The sequence below is a fragment of the Erythrolamprus reginae genome, chromosome 1, assembly GCF_031021105.1.
Source record: "Erythrolamprus reginae isolate rEryReg1 chromosome 1, rEryReg1.hap1, whole genome shotgun sequence".
NCBI classification, from domain to species: domain Eukaryota; kingdom Metazoa; phylum Chordata; class Lepidosauria; order Squamata; family Dipsadidae; genus Erythrolamprus; species Erythrolamprus reginae.
Genome location: NC_091950.1, coordinates 247,873,016 through 247,889,458, shown reverse-complemented (window position 1 = coordinate 247,889,458; position 16,443 = coordinate 247,873,016). Strand labels below are relative to the sequence as shown.

Genomic DNA, 16,443 nt, shown 5'->3' with positions numbered 1-16,443 from the left:
GCAACAAAACAATAATTTTAACAATTTTGAAACAGCCTCTGTAGGGAATGCTGTTACATTCCTCAGATAGAAAAAAAATCTGAAACAATTGTTCTGAATTATGTATCTCACATTACTGTAGTCACACCACTTCTTCTGGCATATGGCTTCATTTTTTAACAACCTGAGTTTGTTTTGACTTGTTAATGTAACTCAGACAAGTAACTAGAGAGCAGACAGCTGTCTATAATATGTATAGATAGCTTTCCATATGTAATGTGAATTTGAAAAAAGAATATTACCAGCCTTCAAAATACAATCAGATGGTTAATCAGCCAAAATAAATATGGTTAGCAGGTGTAATGAGATCTATGAAGCTTAGCCCTGTGGGGGTAGATGGAGGCTGTGTACAAATCCTGTCCATAAACTAAAATTTCTGAATGCAGCTTTGAGTTTGAAGGAACTTTATGCCATAATATCATAAAATAACACCTTAACTAAGCAATTTCATTGAAATGTTTTGATGTGAAAGTCTGCTCATGTGCACACTGTGTGTAGAAATAGACCATTTGTGGTGGTTATAAAGGATGAGGAGGAATGTATGCCTGAATAACAGAAGCAGTTTAAAAAATAAGATAATTTGGAAGCATACATTCTTAGATTTTAATATTTTTTTTCCTTTCATCTACAAATCATAAAAAAATACTTTTTGAAAATACTTCTTAATTTCATAGATTAAGTTCATTAATCACCCCATGATTAGATACAAAATAGGTGAGTAATGTAGCTATGCAACATTTGAATTCAGATGCAAAACAGTACTTGACCGAGTGTGGAGACAGGGATATACCAGTATTCATCCATCCATCCATCCATTCATTCATCCATCCATCCATCCATCCATTTAATTCGATTTATAGGCCACCCTTCTCCTTTCGGATTCAGGGCACAGTAGTTCTGTGTACCATATAGACACAATAGTTCTGTGTACAACCCTTGATAGCCCCTGTATGTTCTCCCAAAGTCAAATATTTGCTTCATAATCCTAGGGATAGATAGGTCTTAAGTCCAATTGGTAAAGAGTATGATACATATATACATGTGGGGGGAGAGGGGCAGTGATATTGTTTTTATACAATGTTATATAGCAGGAATACAGAAGAGCTGGTGTAGTCCCTAAAGGCTCCATATGCCCTAATTCTGGAATAATTCACTGATAAACCTCATAAAGTTAGTGCTATAAAGCTCACTTCCTCCTTTAATACAACTTGAGCAAATTGGTTGACCTCTGATATACATTGAGTGCAATTCTGATTGACTTCCGAATATTTTTATAAGGCCTGAGCAACTACCTTTACTTTTTGTCGAATATAAGACGCACTCCCCCATCCCAAGCGAGTGAAAATTGCAGTGCATCTTGTACACCAAATGTTGCCGAATCCCTGCTTACTCACCAGCCCCCGCCCTTCAGCCATTGTTTGCCTCTGCACATCACATTTTCAAGCTCTGCATGCTCAATTTTAGATCCGATCCAGGCTGCAGGGATTGCCACAGTACATCGCTGCCAATTTCCACTTCCGCTTGTTGCATTTTGGCCTCTGTGAGCCTCATTTTTGCCTCCGTGTGTCACATTTTTGACCTGTTCCAGGTGGCGTGGAACGGTGGTTGTGGGAATGCCCATCTCCTGGAACCAAACAAAAATGTGATGTGCGGAGGCCGAAAACAATGCACAGAAGCCAAAAATGCAATACGTGACGGTGGCGATTGGCAGTGATGTGCTGTGGCAATCCTGGCAGCCTGAAATAGGTCTAAAATAGAGCATGTGGAAGCCAAAAACGTGATGTGTGGAGGCGGCGATGTGCTCTGGTGATCGCTGCAGCCTGGCACAGCTGATTGGCGGTATTCCAGGAGGCCGATCCAACTGCCAATCAGCTGTTATCAGACTACAATAACGTGCTGAAGCTGACCAAGCTGTTTGCTGCAAGGAAGCTAGCCCGATGAATACTGATGGATGCTGGTAGGCAGAGGTTGAATTTTCTTTCTGGTTTTCCTCCCTCAAAACTAATGTGTGTCTTATATTCCGGAGTGTCTTATACTCCAAAAAATATGGTATTCAGTGCATCTATTTTCCAATGCCATGCTGATTAAAAAAGGACAAAAATCATTAATTATTAGACATTATTCTTTGGAAGCAAAAAAAAAAAATCCCCCCTTGAATTGTTGGGGGAAGTTATTGATTTCCTGCCACAGTGTGAAATGTTTGACCTTTATAATGTGAGCAGTGATTACTGGGCCAATAAATGACATCATTCTATTTCAACTTTTAAGGGGGAAGGGGGGGGGACTAACGCACCATACAATTTAAGTATTTACTGATTTCTAAAATGTATTGCAAGCAACCTCCTGTAATACATAAAATTGTACAAATGCACATTTTGACATTTTGTACCAGATATAGCATTTCAGATGTAGTATCATATGCATCACCTGAAAATTTTAATTCCCTTCTCCTTTTTTTTGTTTTTCCAATTTACTATATAGACCCCTAAATTTTGACGGTGCATAACCCCATCTACCCCTTTCCATACAAATACTTAATTGCTAATGCAACTTCCCCTCTTTAAATATGATTACAGGTAGTCCTCAACTTACAACCACAATTGAGCCCAAAATTTCTGCTGCTAAGTGAAACATTTGTTAAGTGAGTTTTGCCCCATTTTATTACTTTTCTTGCCAGGTTTGTAAGTGAATCACTGCAGCTGTTAAGTTGGTGAGTTATTAAGTGAATCTGGCTTCCCCATTGACTTTGCTTATCAGAAGGTCCCAAAATGTGATTGATCACATAACCCCCGGAACATGCAACTATCACAAATATGAGTCAGTTGCCAAGCATTTGAATTTTGATCATGTGACCATGGGGCTAGTGCTGTGGTCGTGAGTGTGAAAAATGGTCATAAATCACTTTTTTCCCAGTGACATCGTAACTTTGAATGGTCACTAAATGAACTGTTGTATTCTCAGCAACTGCAGCCTTTGATGGTTTTAGCAGTGTTTCCCTGCTGCAGTCGCAGGCAATCACAGAGAGTCAAAGAAAGACCCTAATCCTAGTGCAGCGATTATGAACCTATGGCATGCATGCCACAGATGGCATGTGGCGCCATATCTGCTGGCACGCAAGCCGTTACCCTAGGTTAACTCCAGTGCATATATGGACGCTGGCTAGTTGATTTTCAGTTTGTACGGAGGTTCTGGGAGGGCATTGTTTGCCTCCAGGAGGCAGGGGAGGGTGTTTTTGTCCTCCCCAGGCTCCAAGAACGCCTCTGGAGCCGGGGAGGGTGAAAAACAGGCCTATAAGACCCACTGGAAGTCGGGAAACAGGGCAGCACAGGGGTGCGTGCATGGGGGGGGGGACAACACAGGGGCAGGCGCAGGGGAGTTGGCATTAAATTATGGGTGTGGTCGCATACGCACAATAGCATGCATGTGCACAGTTTCAGCGCTTGAGGGAAAAAAGGTTGTCCATCACTGTCCTAGTCCCTTTACCACAAATTTGTCGGCAAAGTAATTTTAATTTAATTCAATTTTTAATGAAGGATATCATTATTAAAGAACATGGTTAGCAATTATATTAACTTCACTTAATTGTGGGGATCAGCTGTGAGGGTACTGGGGACTCCACAATTCCACCCTGAGTTTCTGTTGTATTCATTCAATTTGAATAAGATGAAACAATGCTATATGTTCATTTTCTTCCCTAGCTTCATAAAGGGATCCTGCCTTTGTCAGTTCCTGCTGTAAGCAACTTGGGTCTTGGCATGCTACTCAGGTGCAGACTCCAGTCGGAAATACATTGCACAGTCTTGTTTTGTAGTAAGGGTCTCCAAACTTGGCAACTTTAAGACTTGCGGACTTCAACGCCCAGAATTCCACAGCCAGCTGGCGTTGAAATCCGCCAGTCTTAAAGTTGCCAAATTTCAGAGATCCCTGTTTTATAGGGACAGAAGCCCTCTTAAGCAATAAGAAATGTCATCTTTGTTTATTCCTACCACAGACTGTTTGGTTATATATACAGTATTTGAGAGAGAAAATATTTAGGCAAAAGCTGGCTAAATTGATCCAAAAACTGTAACCAGAAAGTGATGTTTTCAATATTAAGGGAAATTATATATACAGTGGTACCTCATCTTACGAACGCCTCTTCTAATGAACTTTTCGAGATACGAACCCAGTGTTTAAGATTTTTTTGCCTCTTCTTCCAAACTATTTTCACCTTACGAACCCAAGCCGCTACTGCTGGGATGAAGGGGTTTCTTTTTTTCCCCTTTTTTGAAGAAAGAAAAGGGAGGGGCGGCTTGGAGGGGGAAAGAGTTTGCATTTTAAAAAGTAGGAGTACAGCGTGCTTGCACAGGCACTGAAAGGGTGTCTTTTGAAGAAAGAAAAGGGAGGGGCGCCCATTGCCTTTCTTCCTTCCCACTCACCCTTTAGCCTAGCCTTGCTTCTTCCACCCACCCCCTTTAGCTGCTCCTCCCTGCCCTCTGTTCACCTCCTTTCTAAAGTTTGGGATTTTCCTGAAGGATTTGCACGCATTATTTGCTTTTACATTGATTCCTATGGGAAACATTGTTTCATCTTACGAACTTTTCACCTTACGAACCTCCTCCTGGAACCAATTAAGTTTGTATCATGAGGTACCACTGTATTCTCCTTGCCCCCAGTGTGTTATTTAGTAAAAAAAAACAACGCTCTGTAGATTGCTACCCATTATATGCACAACTGTTGGAAGATCCTACAACAATTAAATGCAATGCAGATCATGAAAATTTGTACATTTGCCTCAATTCACCCAAAGAAGGGATTCAGAGCTTCTTGGGCTGTCCAACAAGATCCCACACCTATCTGAGGTAGTCGGAGGCCATTTCAATGCCCCTATTGAATCCAATGTTTATTTTGTCCTCATTTTTTTTACTTTCAGGATAGATCCTTCCATTAAGCAGAGAGAAGCAGCTTCTTGTGCACTGGATGGAAAGGGAAGCTGTTGTGAGGGTTTTGTTTTTGCTTTTTTGCCTTTATTCCCAAAATAATATAAGCAGCCTTGGAAGAACAGATCTCTAGCCTAGGCATGAAAGAGGGGACAGCTATTGATCCTAATTAATCAGTCCTTGCTTGTTCCAGTTTACCAGATAGGTTTTAGTGGGGATCTTTGGTGATTTCTGAGCTTGGTTGTTTTGTCACAGGTGCTTCATTACTCAAATTAGGTAACATCATCAGTGCTAAAGTTGTTGAGTGAGCAATAATAGTGTTACCTAGTTTGGGTACTGAAACATCTTCAAGAAAACAGCCAAGCTCGGAGACTACCAAGTACCCCTCATTTCTACAAATACCTTCCTTTATTGATATGTTTTAGTGGGATTGGGAGATGGTGTTTGTCTAGTTATAGAAGTTAATCTACTCAATCCATTGTTTGGATGGGTTTATATCCTTTTCCTTATGTCATAGAAACCATGATCGAAATCCATCTAGCCTCTTGTTTAACTTTGTTCAAGGCTGTCCATCTTTAGAGAAGCCATATTTGTTCACTGTGTGTTTGCTTGCTTTTTGAATGTATTTGTTTTAATGTAATTTGCTTTGTTGATTGGGTCAAGAACTTTCTTGCCATGAAATATACCCTGATCTGTGTGCCACACAGCAACTCTCTTACCTTATCTTGCCAATATTAAGCTGTCACCAGAAGAAGAAAAGGATATAATATTTTTTTCCATTTCTGGCAAATCATGTTAGATCAATAAATCTCTGCTGGGTATTATGCTCTCCATGAACAGCTTTTGTGATTGATTAAACACCTTAGCTTTGTTTTGGTGCTTAATCAATTGGAACAGCCATTTATTGCTTGGTATATTATGAAGAGAAGACATCATCACAAAATTATTCCAGAGAGAAATAACAATCTGGAGTTGTCTCAAATATTGGCTTTAAAAAAAAATCTAATAGTGGTTAAAGCTATTCACAGGTTTCTGGATGCATTTACCTCCCTTTGTCTCCAGGGAGAACTGAGTATGATTAATCACTTGCAGAACTATTGATACAATTAACATATATAAATGTTAGCAACTTGTGAGAAAAGCATGAACAGAAATACTGTCGCACAGATTCACATTCTACCTTGCACTTTCTCTGGCTTTTGCAGAAAGTGAGTTTTTCCCTATTTATGATTTTTCCATTAAGCAAGTAGAAAAAATACTTAACATTTTTAACTACTTAACCTTAACGTATTTACTACTTGTACTTGTTGCTGTTTTCATCAGCATAGATGCAATGGATGATGGAATGAGTAAACACATCCTCATCAATAACAGTGTGGTAACAGTGAGAAAAAGGCACATAGGGAGACGAAAGAGACTCTCATACAAATTGAAACAGCAAAATAATTGAGTAATTTAAGCTAGTTGTTAACTATGTGCAGTTCTCTATTTTGTTCATAACATTTACATTATTTGTAAGCTTTTACCCAGGTAAAATGCATCCCTATTGTAAAGATACCAAAATTGCTGAGGCATACACTATATTTTCGAGTTGAAGTATTAAAACTTTTGGTAGCATCAGAGCAGAGTTCTCTTAAATAGGAATCGTAATAATGTGCTAAATCTAGTGGTTACGGTACCAGACTAAACACCAACAGGCTGCGAGTTCCAGTCCTGCCTTAAGCGATGGAAGCCAGCTGGTTGACTTCGGGCCAGCCATTCTCTCTCACGCCAACTCACCTCACAGGGTTGTTGTTGTGGGAGAAAATAGGAGGGGGAAGGAATATTTATTTATTTATTCGATTTCTGTGCCGCCCTTCTCCTTAGACTCATATTAGATAAGTTCGCCGTTTTGAGTTATTTATAAAAATAATAAAGGTGGGATAATAAAATAAATAATGTGGCAATGATTGGGAGACTTCAGAGCTGCTGAAGGCTGATACAAATGTTGGCGTTAATTCTGACACAGGTTTCAATGGCAGAGTACCCGGACTTGAACCCACATGAAAACCAATTAAGGTTTCTGTGAGAAGGTGCTGATGGCTCTAACCATTTCAAAGGCATTTGCTTTCCTACGCTAACAGATTTTCCTCCCCTTTTCTTGATATTACCAAATGCTTTTTGTTTCGTTTTGTCTTTCAGGTATAACCCAACTTTAGCATTTTGCAGCAGTTATATCCATGTGCCAGCCGTTAGGAACTGGGCCCTTTCCCCCCCAACACCCCACCACCTTCCCCGTGTATCTATTTTTTTGTCTGATAAATTCACAAGCACTAATGCACACTTGAAATGCAGGCGCTATTTTGATCACCCAATTGTTCAGCACTTTACGCAGGAAAAAGCGGTAGGCCACAGTCATGTGACTTCGAGAGGATGGCTGCTGGCTGGCTGTGGCAGAGCTGGTCGTTGTTCCACCCCGTCCCTCCTTTGCTCTAACCATTTTGTCTGTCTATCTCGTCTTGTATTTAGTTTTCAAAGCAATACCATGAGAGGTCTCCTTCCTTCCTCTATTTTTTTTTAAAAGCGCCTTAAAGGGAACAATATATTTTTAGGGTCAACCAATGTGTCGATGCCAAATGAACAGATTATTTTCAAATTGCCTGCAGCCTTGAGAATACGAAGAATTTTTAAGCTCCATTTTGCCATTTATTTTCTATTTGGAGATATAATCCCATGTATTTTATGAAGGGTGAAGCTCCTGGGAACAAAAACAACAAAAAAAAAGAGATAAGGTGTTCATTTACAAAGCAGGGTTTATTTTTCTCCTGCTTGGTTTTGTTATTCCATGATGGAGTGATGAAAACTGTAAACATAAAAATGTATTGCTTCCCTTTGAAATTTAATCCTATTCCATATTTTCATTAATGTTGGCTGATTTTGTTCTTAATTTTTGTTCATTTCGTTGGTTTGCGATTTTTTTGCATGAATATGCAGAGTAGCAATAAACTTGATTATTATTTTTTTTGGAGTGTGCAGATTTTTCTCTTTCAGATCCAGTAATAAAAACCCTTTTAAGTTCATCTGTTCTTTAAAGATACAGTATTTTTTTTAAATTCTTAAACAAAAACAAGAAGAGTCTGTGTCAGTGAATTTATAATATGATTTTCTGGGCATCAGTAAGTGACAACCGTTGGGGGAAAGTTAATGTCCTGTAAGAATTTCGTTGTCTGCTGTTGCTAGGTCACCCCGGGACAGTAGCCGAAGCAGCGAGAAGCTGGAGCTGGAATTATCAAATCTCACAGCGGATGTTCTGGAACTGCTGCTGGAATTTGTTTATACAGGTTCCTTAGTAATAGATTCTGCCAACGCTAAAACCCTTCTCGAGGCTGCCAGCAAATTCCAGTTTCATACATTCTGCAAAGTCTGTGTCTCTTTTCTAGGTAAGTATTGATGCTATTTCTGTCTGTTTTGCCTTTCAGCTTCTCTAGGATTATGTACGAACTATAGCATTTTACATTCTGTAACTATCCAAGAAACATAGAGCCCTAGAAATGCCCTTTAGAAATGCCTTCAAATGGAACAGAGGAGGGATTGTTCAAACTTTTTGTCTTAATTCAGAATAACTGAGGAATTAAAAAGCGCATTGAAACTGGGATTTCTCACCCACCTACTTGAACTCTTGGGGACAAAAGTCCCCCCCCAAAAAAGAAATATGTACAACCAAATGGAATCCAACATTCCTGTTACTTCCTTTCCCTACTTACTTGCTATTTATGGTCCCAATTCCAAAGTTATGGCAAAGGCAAGAAAGCTTGCTCTTCTTTTGGGGTAGGGGGGCTTGAATCATTTCCCAGTTTTGCCCCACTAACATCATTACAGCGACCCTCGTTGCCAAAAGTGTTGATGAGATGGGCATTCTTGGGTTCACTAATGCCCAAATGGGGTTTAAGGCATTTGTGCTTCCTGAGTTCACTGCATTTGTTTGGTCCAGATTTTATTCATAGAGTTTAAAGATGGATATCTCATCATATTTGCCGCCCTAGTGCAGATTTAATAACTGTGCCCCAGCATGTTTTAATAGATTGTATAGATTTTATAATAGTCCACAAATATACCTGTACACATTATCTCTAAAGATTCAGCTATTATAACACAATATATTTATTTCCACTAAATCAATGTGAAACTTTCCTTTTCCAATACTTAATATTTGAATTCAGTGAACTGTGTTATAGTTATGCAATTGGGAGATTTAGCTGCAAGTTTCATTATATATGAGGAACTTGGAGGCTTGCATTCTCATTTGGAGAATTCATAAAATATAATTGCTTGTTTTGATTTATAGCCCTTGCTGGATTGAGTTGCAGAAACAGGTCGTAGAATATTTGCTCTATGAAAAGTTTAGAGAAAAGCATTTTAGCTGGACTCATTTTTCATTTTATCATAAGCATTGCATCACTTTAAAACACTATTTCCAGTGTTCTTCTGAGAGACACTAATGGAAAAACTAGTTAGGTCTCCTCACTATAATACAGAGGTAAATTGGCTTAGGGATTAATTTTCTATTTGAATTTGTATTCCTCTTCCTCTCCTCTTCCATTTTCTTTTAGATGGCTTTAAGTAACCTAAGGATTGAAGAGAATATTTAGAGCAGTTCTCTATTTTCCTTGCTGTCTTGTAGTCAATTTTTAATGTGTTTTTATTATTATTATTTTGGAAAGAAAATAACCAGATACACAGGAGAAATGTAATATGATCTCTAAATGCAGTGCTTTCCCATGAAAACTTGCAATATTAGTACAGCTGAATAGAGTACCTCAAGGTTTTGACCAAGTAAGAAAGAACATGATCTGAATAGGAATCAATGAATGGAGTAGAATTTATAATTCTATCTACTGTCTTAATTGGTGAAGAAGGAAAAAGAATGATGAAATTATATTGCTGCTTGTGGACTATTACAGCTGCAACTATCCCTCTGCTTGTCAGACATTCAGACTGGAGAATCGTGAGAGGTTTTTTTTTCTTTAATATCATGTTAAGCCACATTTTTTATCAAAATGTTCTGAATAAAGCATAGTTAGATGAATTTGCAGGGTGCCATATGTTATAAACCATGCTTAACAAATCTTTAGAGCTGGATTAGCTCGTGATGTTAAGCCATGCCCAAATCCTGATTTGGCACTGTGTGTGAACCTCCCTTTCATTTGCATATTTTTGGATTAGTGAAGATGTGGTTTTAGAGATATCTTAATAATCACGATTAGCAGATTGTTAGTGGATGATGCAGTCTCAACCTGTCTATATGTATTCCTTCCACCTGTCTGAATACGATGAAGCATTATATTGGCACTAACATTGACTGCCATAACCAAAGACCAAAACAATTCAGTTTAAACAACCTCTTAATTTTAAATCCTGGGGGGTGGGATGCTTTTAAAATCTATACCTGGACTATCATTAATCACAATGAAGGATGCTGATATAAAGCTTAATCATTAGTAAGCAGACAGGTTAAAGAAGCAGCAAAAAAAAAAGAGTAAATGTTTATATTGTTCTAAAGCCAATGCTTCAGAAATTGGAAGAACTATACCTCCCCTGGATCCTTTGATAGTAAGAATTATTCAAGAGAACTGAGTTCTGTTATTATAAAAGTGCTATAGATTTCGAAATAGTTTTAACCCTTAAAATTCATTAGCAAACATGAAGACTAGCAAGTTACTTTCTAAATTGTAGGCCTGAATTACCGTCCAAAAAAAAATCTTTTTTTCAGTGCAGTGTGCAAACAGCACTTTCCAAATGAAACTTATTTTGCTAATATGGCAGCACAAGTATTAGAGACAAACTAGACATCCCCATGACCCTGTTGAGTCATGGTTTCAGAGATATTTACTTATCTAAACAGATCAACAGAATGACCACAGTCAGGCCAAAAAGCAAACAAAGTGGAAATGGTTTCTGACTTCCTTCTCTGTTGACTTTGCTTGTAAGAAGCTGGCAGGGAGGATCAGAAATCATAATAGGTGCTGGCTATGGCACTGTGGCAATGCTGCACAGCCACAAATTTGGCAATACAACTGGTGTGAAGATCTTTTAAATTTCATTTACACAGTAGTAAAGGGTCACAGATGCACATGTTCTTTAAATTGACTGTTTTTTTAATATAAATGGGTTTTATCACAGGGTTAGTTTTAGAGATTATATTTGACTTCTTTTTATTGCTTGTATCTTTTGTATTGTATCATATTATTTTGTAAGCCACCTTGAGTCCTTTGTGATTGGACAGCATAGATGTCAAATAAATAACTGATTGATTGATTGATTGGTTGGTTGATTGATTGATTAGCAAATATGTGATATCTTGATTCAGAAATGTTGGCCCTATGATGCACCATTTGGATTAGCTGAAGGTTACAACTGGCAGGAGAATTTTAGTCAAACAAGACCAGTTCAAAACCTCAAAGTCATCAATATCCCAATACGTTGTGCAAAAACACAGTTATTCATTTACTCAGATTTTGTGTCTGTCATATCCTTAGACAGCTTTGTCCAATTGGTTTCCATTTTAGAAAGGACCAAGCTTTCTGGAGATGATAGTTGCAGCTGTCTCTCACTTAATCCCCTCGGCTACACTTGGTTAGTCTCCTACGGAGTAGTGTCGAGGGCACATTTTACCTTAAATTACAGTAAAGTGCATGTTTGGTGATTTCTAATTGACTCAAGGAACTACATAAATAAAGATAGATCCTTGATGTAAAAATAGATATTTTTGATTTTCCACTGAAAAATGTATTTCTTATAAAAGATTCCCCACTGCCGTCAAATAAGATTATTTTTTTCCAAGTAAAAGTAGATCTTTACCCTGATCAATATGGGATTCAGATTATTTTCTCTCTCCTTTGAAATGTCTTTGCTTTCAATTTTCTTTCCTCTGGGGTGACGCTCTTAAGGCTTAAGGATCTTTTACTAAGAGTTTATTTATTTTAATCTTTTTTGAGGTTTTTTTCCTTGAGGATTTACTTATTTTAATCTTTTTCTGAGGACTTACAATTATTTATGCAATTAATTTCAAGAATTGTTTAATCCCAAACCATTGAGTTTTAATTGGGAAACAACTGCAAAGTCACTGCTGCAGTGCAGGGTGGGTGGGTAGAGGAAGTAGTATCCTTAACTGCACCAAATTCTCTGATTTCTGGGACCATAATAATTATAAATGTTTAAAAATTGTTTTTTTAATGAAATCTAAGATTCTCAGCATGTTGAACCCTGTATCTTATTGCTAATTTATGTATGCTTTAACGCTCTCATGGAACTGCCATGTTTACATAGCCCTTAACATCACCCTTACTCGTGGCTGTTCATTTTCTCTTGTAAGGCTAATATTTAAGATATGCTAGGGCAGTGATGGTGAACCTTTTATTCCTCGGGTGCTGAAAGGGCATGAGTGGCACTATCGTGAATTCAATGCCCATAATTCAATGCCTGCAGAGGGCAAAAACAGCTTCCTCCGCCCCCCAGAGGTCCTCTGGAAGCTGGAAACGGCCTGTTTCCCAAGTTCTGGTGGGGCCAATAGGCTTGTGTTTCACCCTCCTCATGCCCTAAAGGCTTCCCTGGAGGCAGGGGAGGGTAAAAATGCTCTCCTCCATTCCCCCAGAGCTCTCTGGAAGCCAAAAATGCCCTCCCAGAAGCTCTGTGCAAGCCAAAAATCAGATGACTGGACACACGTGCACATTGGAGCTGAGCTAGGGCAACTGTTCATGTGCCAACAGATATGGCTCTGCATGCCACCGGTGGCACCTGTTCCATAGATTTGCCATCACTGTGCTAGGCGCATTTTGTAATTATATTACTACCTTTATTATGCATATTTGTTAGAGATTGGTGCTTATCCTTCATCTCCAATCACCCTTTGAGATTCCAGATGGTATTCAAATGGCATGAGCCATGGTGACACAGTGGTTAGAAGGCACTACTGTAGGCTAATTTAGCTCACTACCAGCTTTCCATCCTTTTGAGGTCGGTAAAATGAGGACTCAGATTGTTGGGGCCAATATACTGACTCTGTAAATTTCTTAGAGAGTGCTGTAAAACTGTACATGAGTCTGAGTGTTATTGCGATTAATGACAATCAGAATCAAGAAGTGACAGACAGCTACCAATGGTATACATTTATGACCTGTGGCATGTAATAATATTGGTCAAGAAAATGGAAAACGTGTTGTATAGCATTTGTTTCTTGTGTTCTTTTTAGAAAAACAGTTGACTGCTAGCAATTGCTTAGGAATATTAGCCATGGCTGAAGCAATGCAGTGCAGCGAACTATACAATATGGCGAAGGCCTATGCCCTGCAGATCTTCCCAGAGGTGGCAAATCAAGAGGAGATTCTTAATATCTCAAAGGATGACGTCATTTCCTACATGTCAAATGACAGCCTAAACACAAAAACAGAAGAACTGGTTTACGAAACAGTGATAAAGTGGATTAAAAAAGATCCGTCAGTCAGAGGACAGGTAAGGATATAGCAGAGCTTATGAGATGCCTGCTCTTTCTTTTATTTTTTTTCAGAAAAGCACTTTTACATCAAATGCTACTTGCTTCCTTTTCAAATCTAAAGGTCGCTGGATAAGAGCAAAGAAAAATGCAGATGTGTGTAAAAATGCAAATGTGCATATTCAGTTTCGTCATCTGATTGCTGTATCAGATTAAAATTAAAAGATTCATATTTGTTGCCACAACAACACAAAAAATAGATAGAAGCAGTAATGGGCAGCCAAAAATTTTACTGCCAAACTGTGGGTGTGGCTTATTTTGTAGGTGTGGCTTGATGGTCATGTGACCAGGTGGGAATGGCTTGCCAGCCATGTGAACAGGTGGGAGTGGCTTGAATGATCATCATCGTTCAAGTGAATTGTTAAGTCCTTGAATTGCAACCTCACCAATGTTGCTCACTGGGGTGACCATTTGCTTCACATTTCCCACGCTCTACTTCCTGGGTCGCCCCCCACCTCAGGCTGGGTAGCTAGGCGAACAGGTGCCGATCAGCTATTGAGAAAAGATGGGGGAGGAAAAGGACACCCCGCAACTCCTGCTGGTGCTGGTCTCCCTGCCGCTTTCCAAGGAGGAAGAGGAGGATAGGAGGGGGGATTTAAAAATATTGGAAAGCAAAGGGAGAGTCACAAGGTTATTATTGCCTCACGATGCCTTTTCATCTCAGCTGCGGGGCGGAGTGAGGGCTTTGCAAGGGGAAAAAGACCGCAGCCCAGACTGCTTTGGCACGGCTTGGCTTGACTCTCCTTTTTTTCCCTGCTGCTGCTGTTGCTCGCTTTTTTCCTCTTTCCTTCCTGGCCTCAGAAGGGGGCTGGAGGGGAGCCGGGCAGGAGACAGGGAAGCTCATCGGAGGCCAGGAAGGAGGAGAGAGGTAAAAAGCAAGGCACGCGCAGCAGCAGCAGGAGGGGACAAAAAGAGCCGAGTCGAGACTGGTAATCCAGGAAGTGACTGCCACCGGTCAGCTGGAGCTGTGCATGCAGCTTCATTTTCACCGGTGGAACTACATTCCACCCCGACCTCCCTGCTGCCCACCCCTGGATAGAAGGATTAGTATTGGGGGAGGTATGCCTTCCAAAATGGAAGGCATAGTTTTGTTGTTTTGTAAAAAGCAAACAAATTTATTTATTTATTTATTCGATTTTTATGCCGCCCTTCTCCTTAGACTCAGGGAGGCTTACAACATATTAGCAATAGCACTTTTTAACAGAGCCAGCATATTGCCCCCACAATCCGGGTCCTCATCATTCAAATGATGCCTCTTCAGCAAAAAAACCCCAATAAAGTATTGAGCATTGCATGCTGATTACATAATTGGCTTATGAACATGGTATACTGAGAGGAACTATGCTAGATCAATGCTGGCTGTGCAAATGTCAGTAAATATTTATTAGGGCAACTTTTTCCGGATAGCTACCGTGCTAGCAATTGATCTTAATTGAGATAAAAATTCAGATAAAAGATTATAAATTCTGCCCTGGTTTGGAGAATCTTAATAGTAAAATGTTTTCGTTGGCTAGAAGAATTACGAGAGCAGCACGTAAATTTACCAGTTGTCTTTGCTGATTAAGATTTACACTGAGCTAACTTCACACATTATTGATCTAAGGTATAAGAATTGACTCAGTGATCAAGCAGCCTCTTCATTTGCTTCTTCCATAAGTTCAGCTCAATGAAGTTGTGGCCGAGGTGATATTGTTATTGTGTCTGACATTTATAAGATGCCTCTATGGCATGTTCCATGTACATAACCGGTTTGTATTCCTTGTTGTCTCATAACATTTCATTCGGGGCAAAATTACACTTTTCAGAATTTAGCAAATGTTAACACTTAGAAGAACTATGATGAATTAGAATCATAATATTTTGGAATTACAATCAAACTAAGCAAATACCTTACTCCATAGGTTTCAATGCTCAACCATTCTTACTTCACTCACATAAACAAATTCATTTTATAAGGCAGTTTAAAAATTGGTTGTCTATTTAATATGCACAAAGATAGAATATCAGAAGCACACTTCTTACAAAAAGAGTTTGCAATAGATTTCCCTTCTCAATTGGGCTTAGTTTCTGCTTATAGGTTTTAGGAATTCAACAATACAAATATTATTAAAGTAAACTCTCAGTTCAGAAGGAAAGGAGGTTGATTCATTTTGTACAATAATTTAATAAGTGTCCAGAACAGTGGAGAATTTGAAATAACTATGATCTATCCCAAAGACATTGCAGGGTATTTATATGTTTGGATTTATGCCAGTGTTTTTAAATAATATTTAACTCTGCATAGGGTAGGAAGTAATTATCTATTTTTGCTGAACAAACATATATTTTTCGTCCAATATTTCTTTTTAAAAATTCCTTCCAACTCTGTTGCTGTTGCTGTTGTTGTTTTGTTGTTATTATTATTACTACTACTCCAGGATTTAATCAAATAATCCCCATAAATAGTACAATATCCATTGTAACCAAAGCTGATTTTATAGCCTCCAAAACTTTCTTAGAGTGGAGATCAGCAAAACCTTATGGGATGTAGGCCAATTAAAATACCAGAAGACTAACAAGATCATCCCATCATTCAAAATGTTCTGGGCACTAATATAATATGGAAAGCATGCAGGAAGTACATTTGAAATCACTGGCAATCTAAAATCGTCCAATACATTTCAGAAGCTGTTGTACTGCCAAAGGAATACGGAAAGACATTAAATTATGCTCAATGCAAAGAATAGCAGGTCAGAAACCTGGATAAGGAATGGAAACAGGATGGCTCTAGAGCAGTGTTTCTCAACCTTGGCCGCTGGAAGATGTGTGGACTTCAACTCCCAGAATTCGCCAGCCAGTTCTGCTGGCTGGGGAATTCTGGGAGTTGAAGTCCACACATCTTCCAGCGGCCAAGGTTGAGAAACACTGCTCTAGAATGAAGAGTGTCTTGCATGATGCAAGAATTCAGCACATGGTTAA

General features: G+C 38.9%; 1 protein-coding gene across 2 annotated transcripts in view; it reads left to right on the top strand.

Annotated features, from left to right (window-relative positions):
- Window positions 1–16,443, top strand: part of KLHL29 (kelch like family member 29) — a 510,819-nt gene that overhangs the window by 403,899 nt on the left and 90,477 nt on the right. For both annotated transcript variants that reach the window (XM_070732799.1, XM_070732801.1), the window contains 2 exons: window positions 8,178–8,377; window positions 13,186–13,445. In XM_070732799.1, coding sequence (XP_070588900.1) covers window positions 8,178–8,377; window positions 13,186–13,445 — 460 coding nt within the window. The remainder of the gene's footprint in view (window positions 1–8,177; window positions 8,378–13,185; window positions 13,446–16,443) is intronic.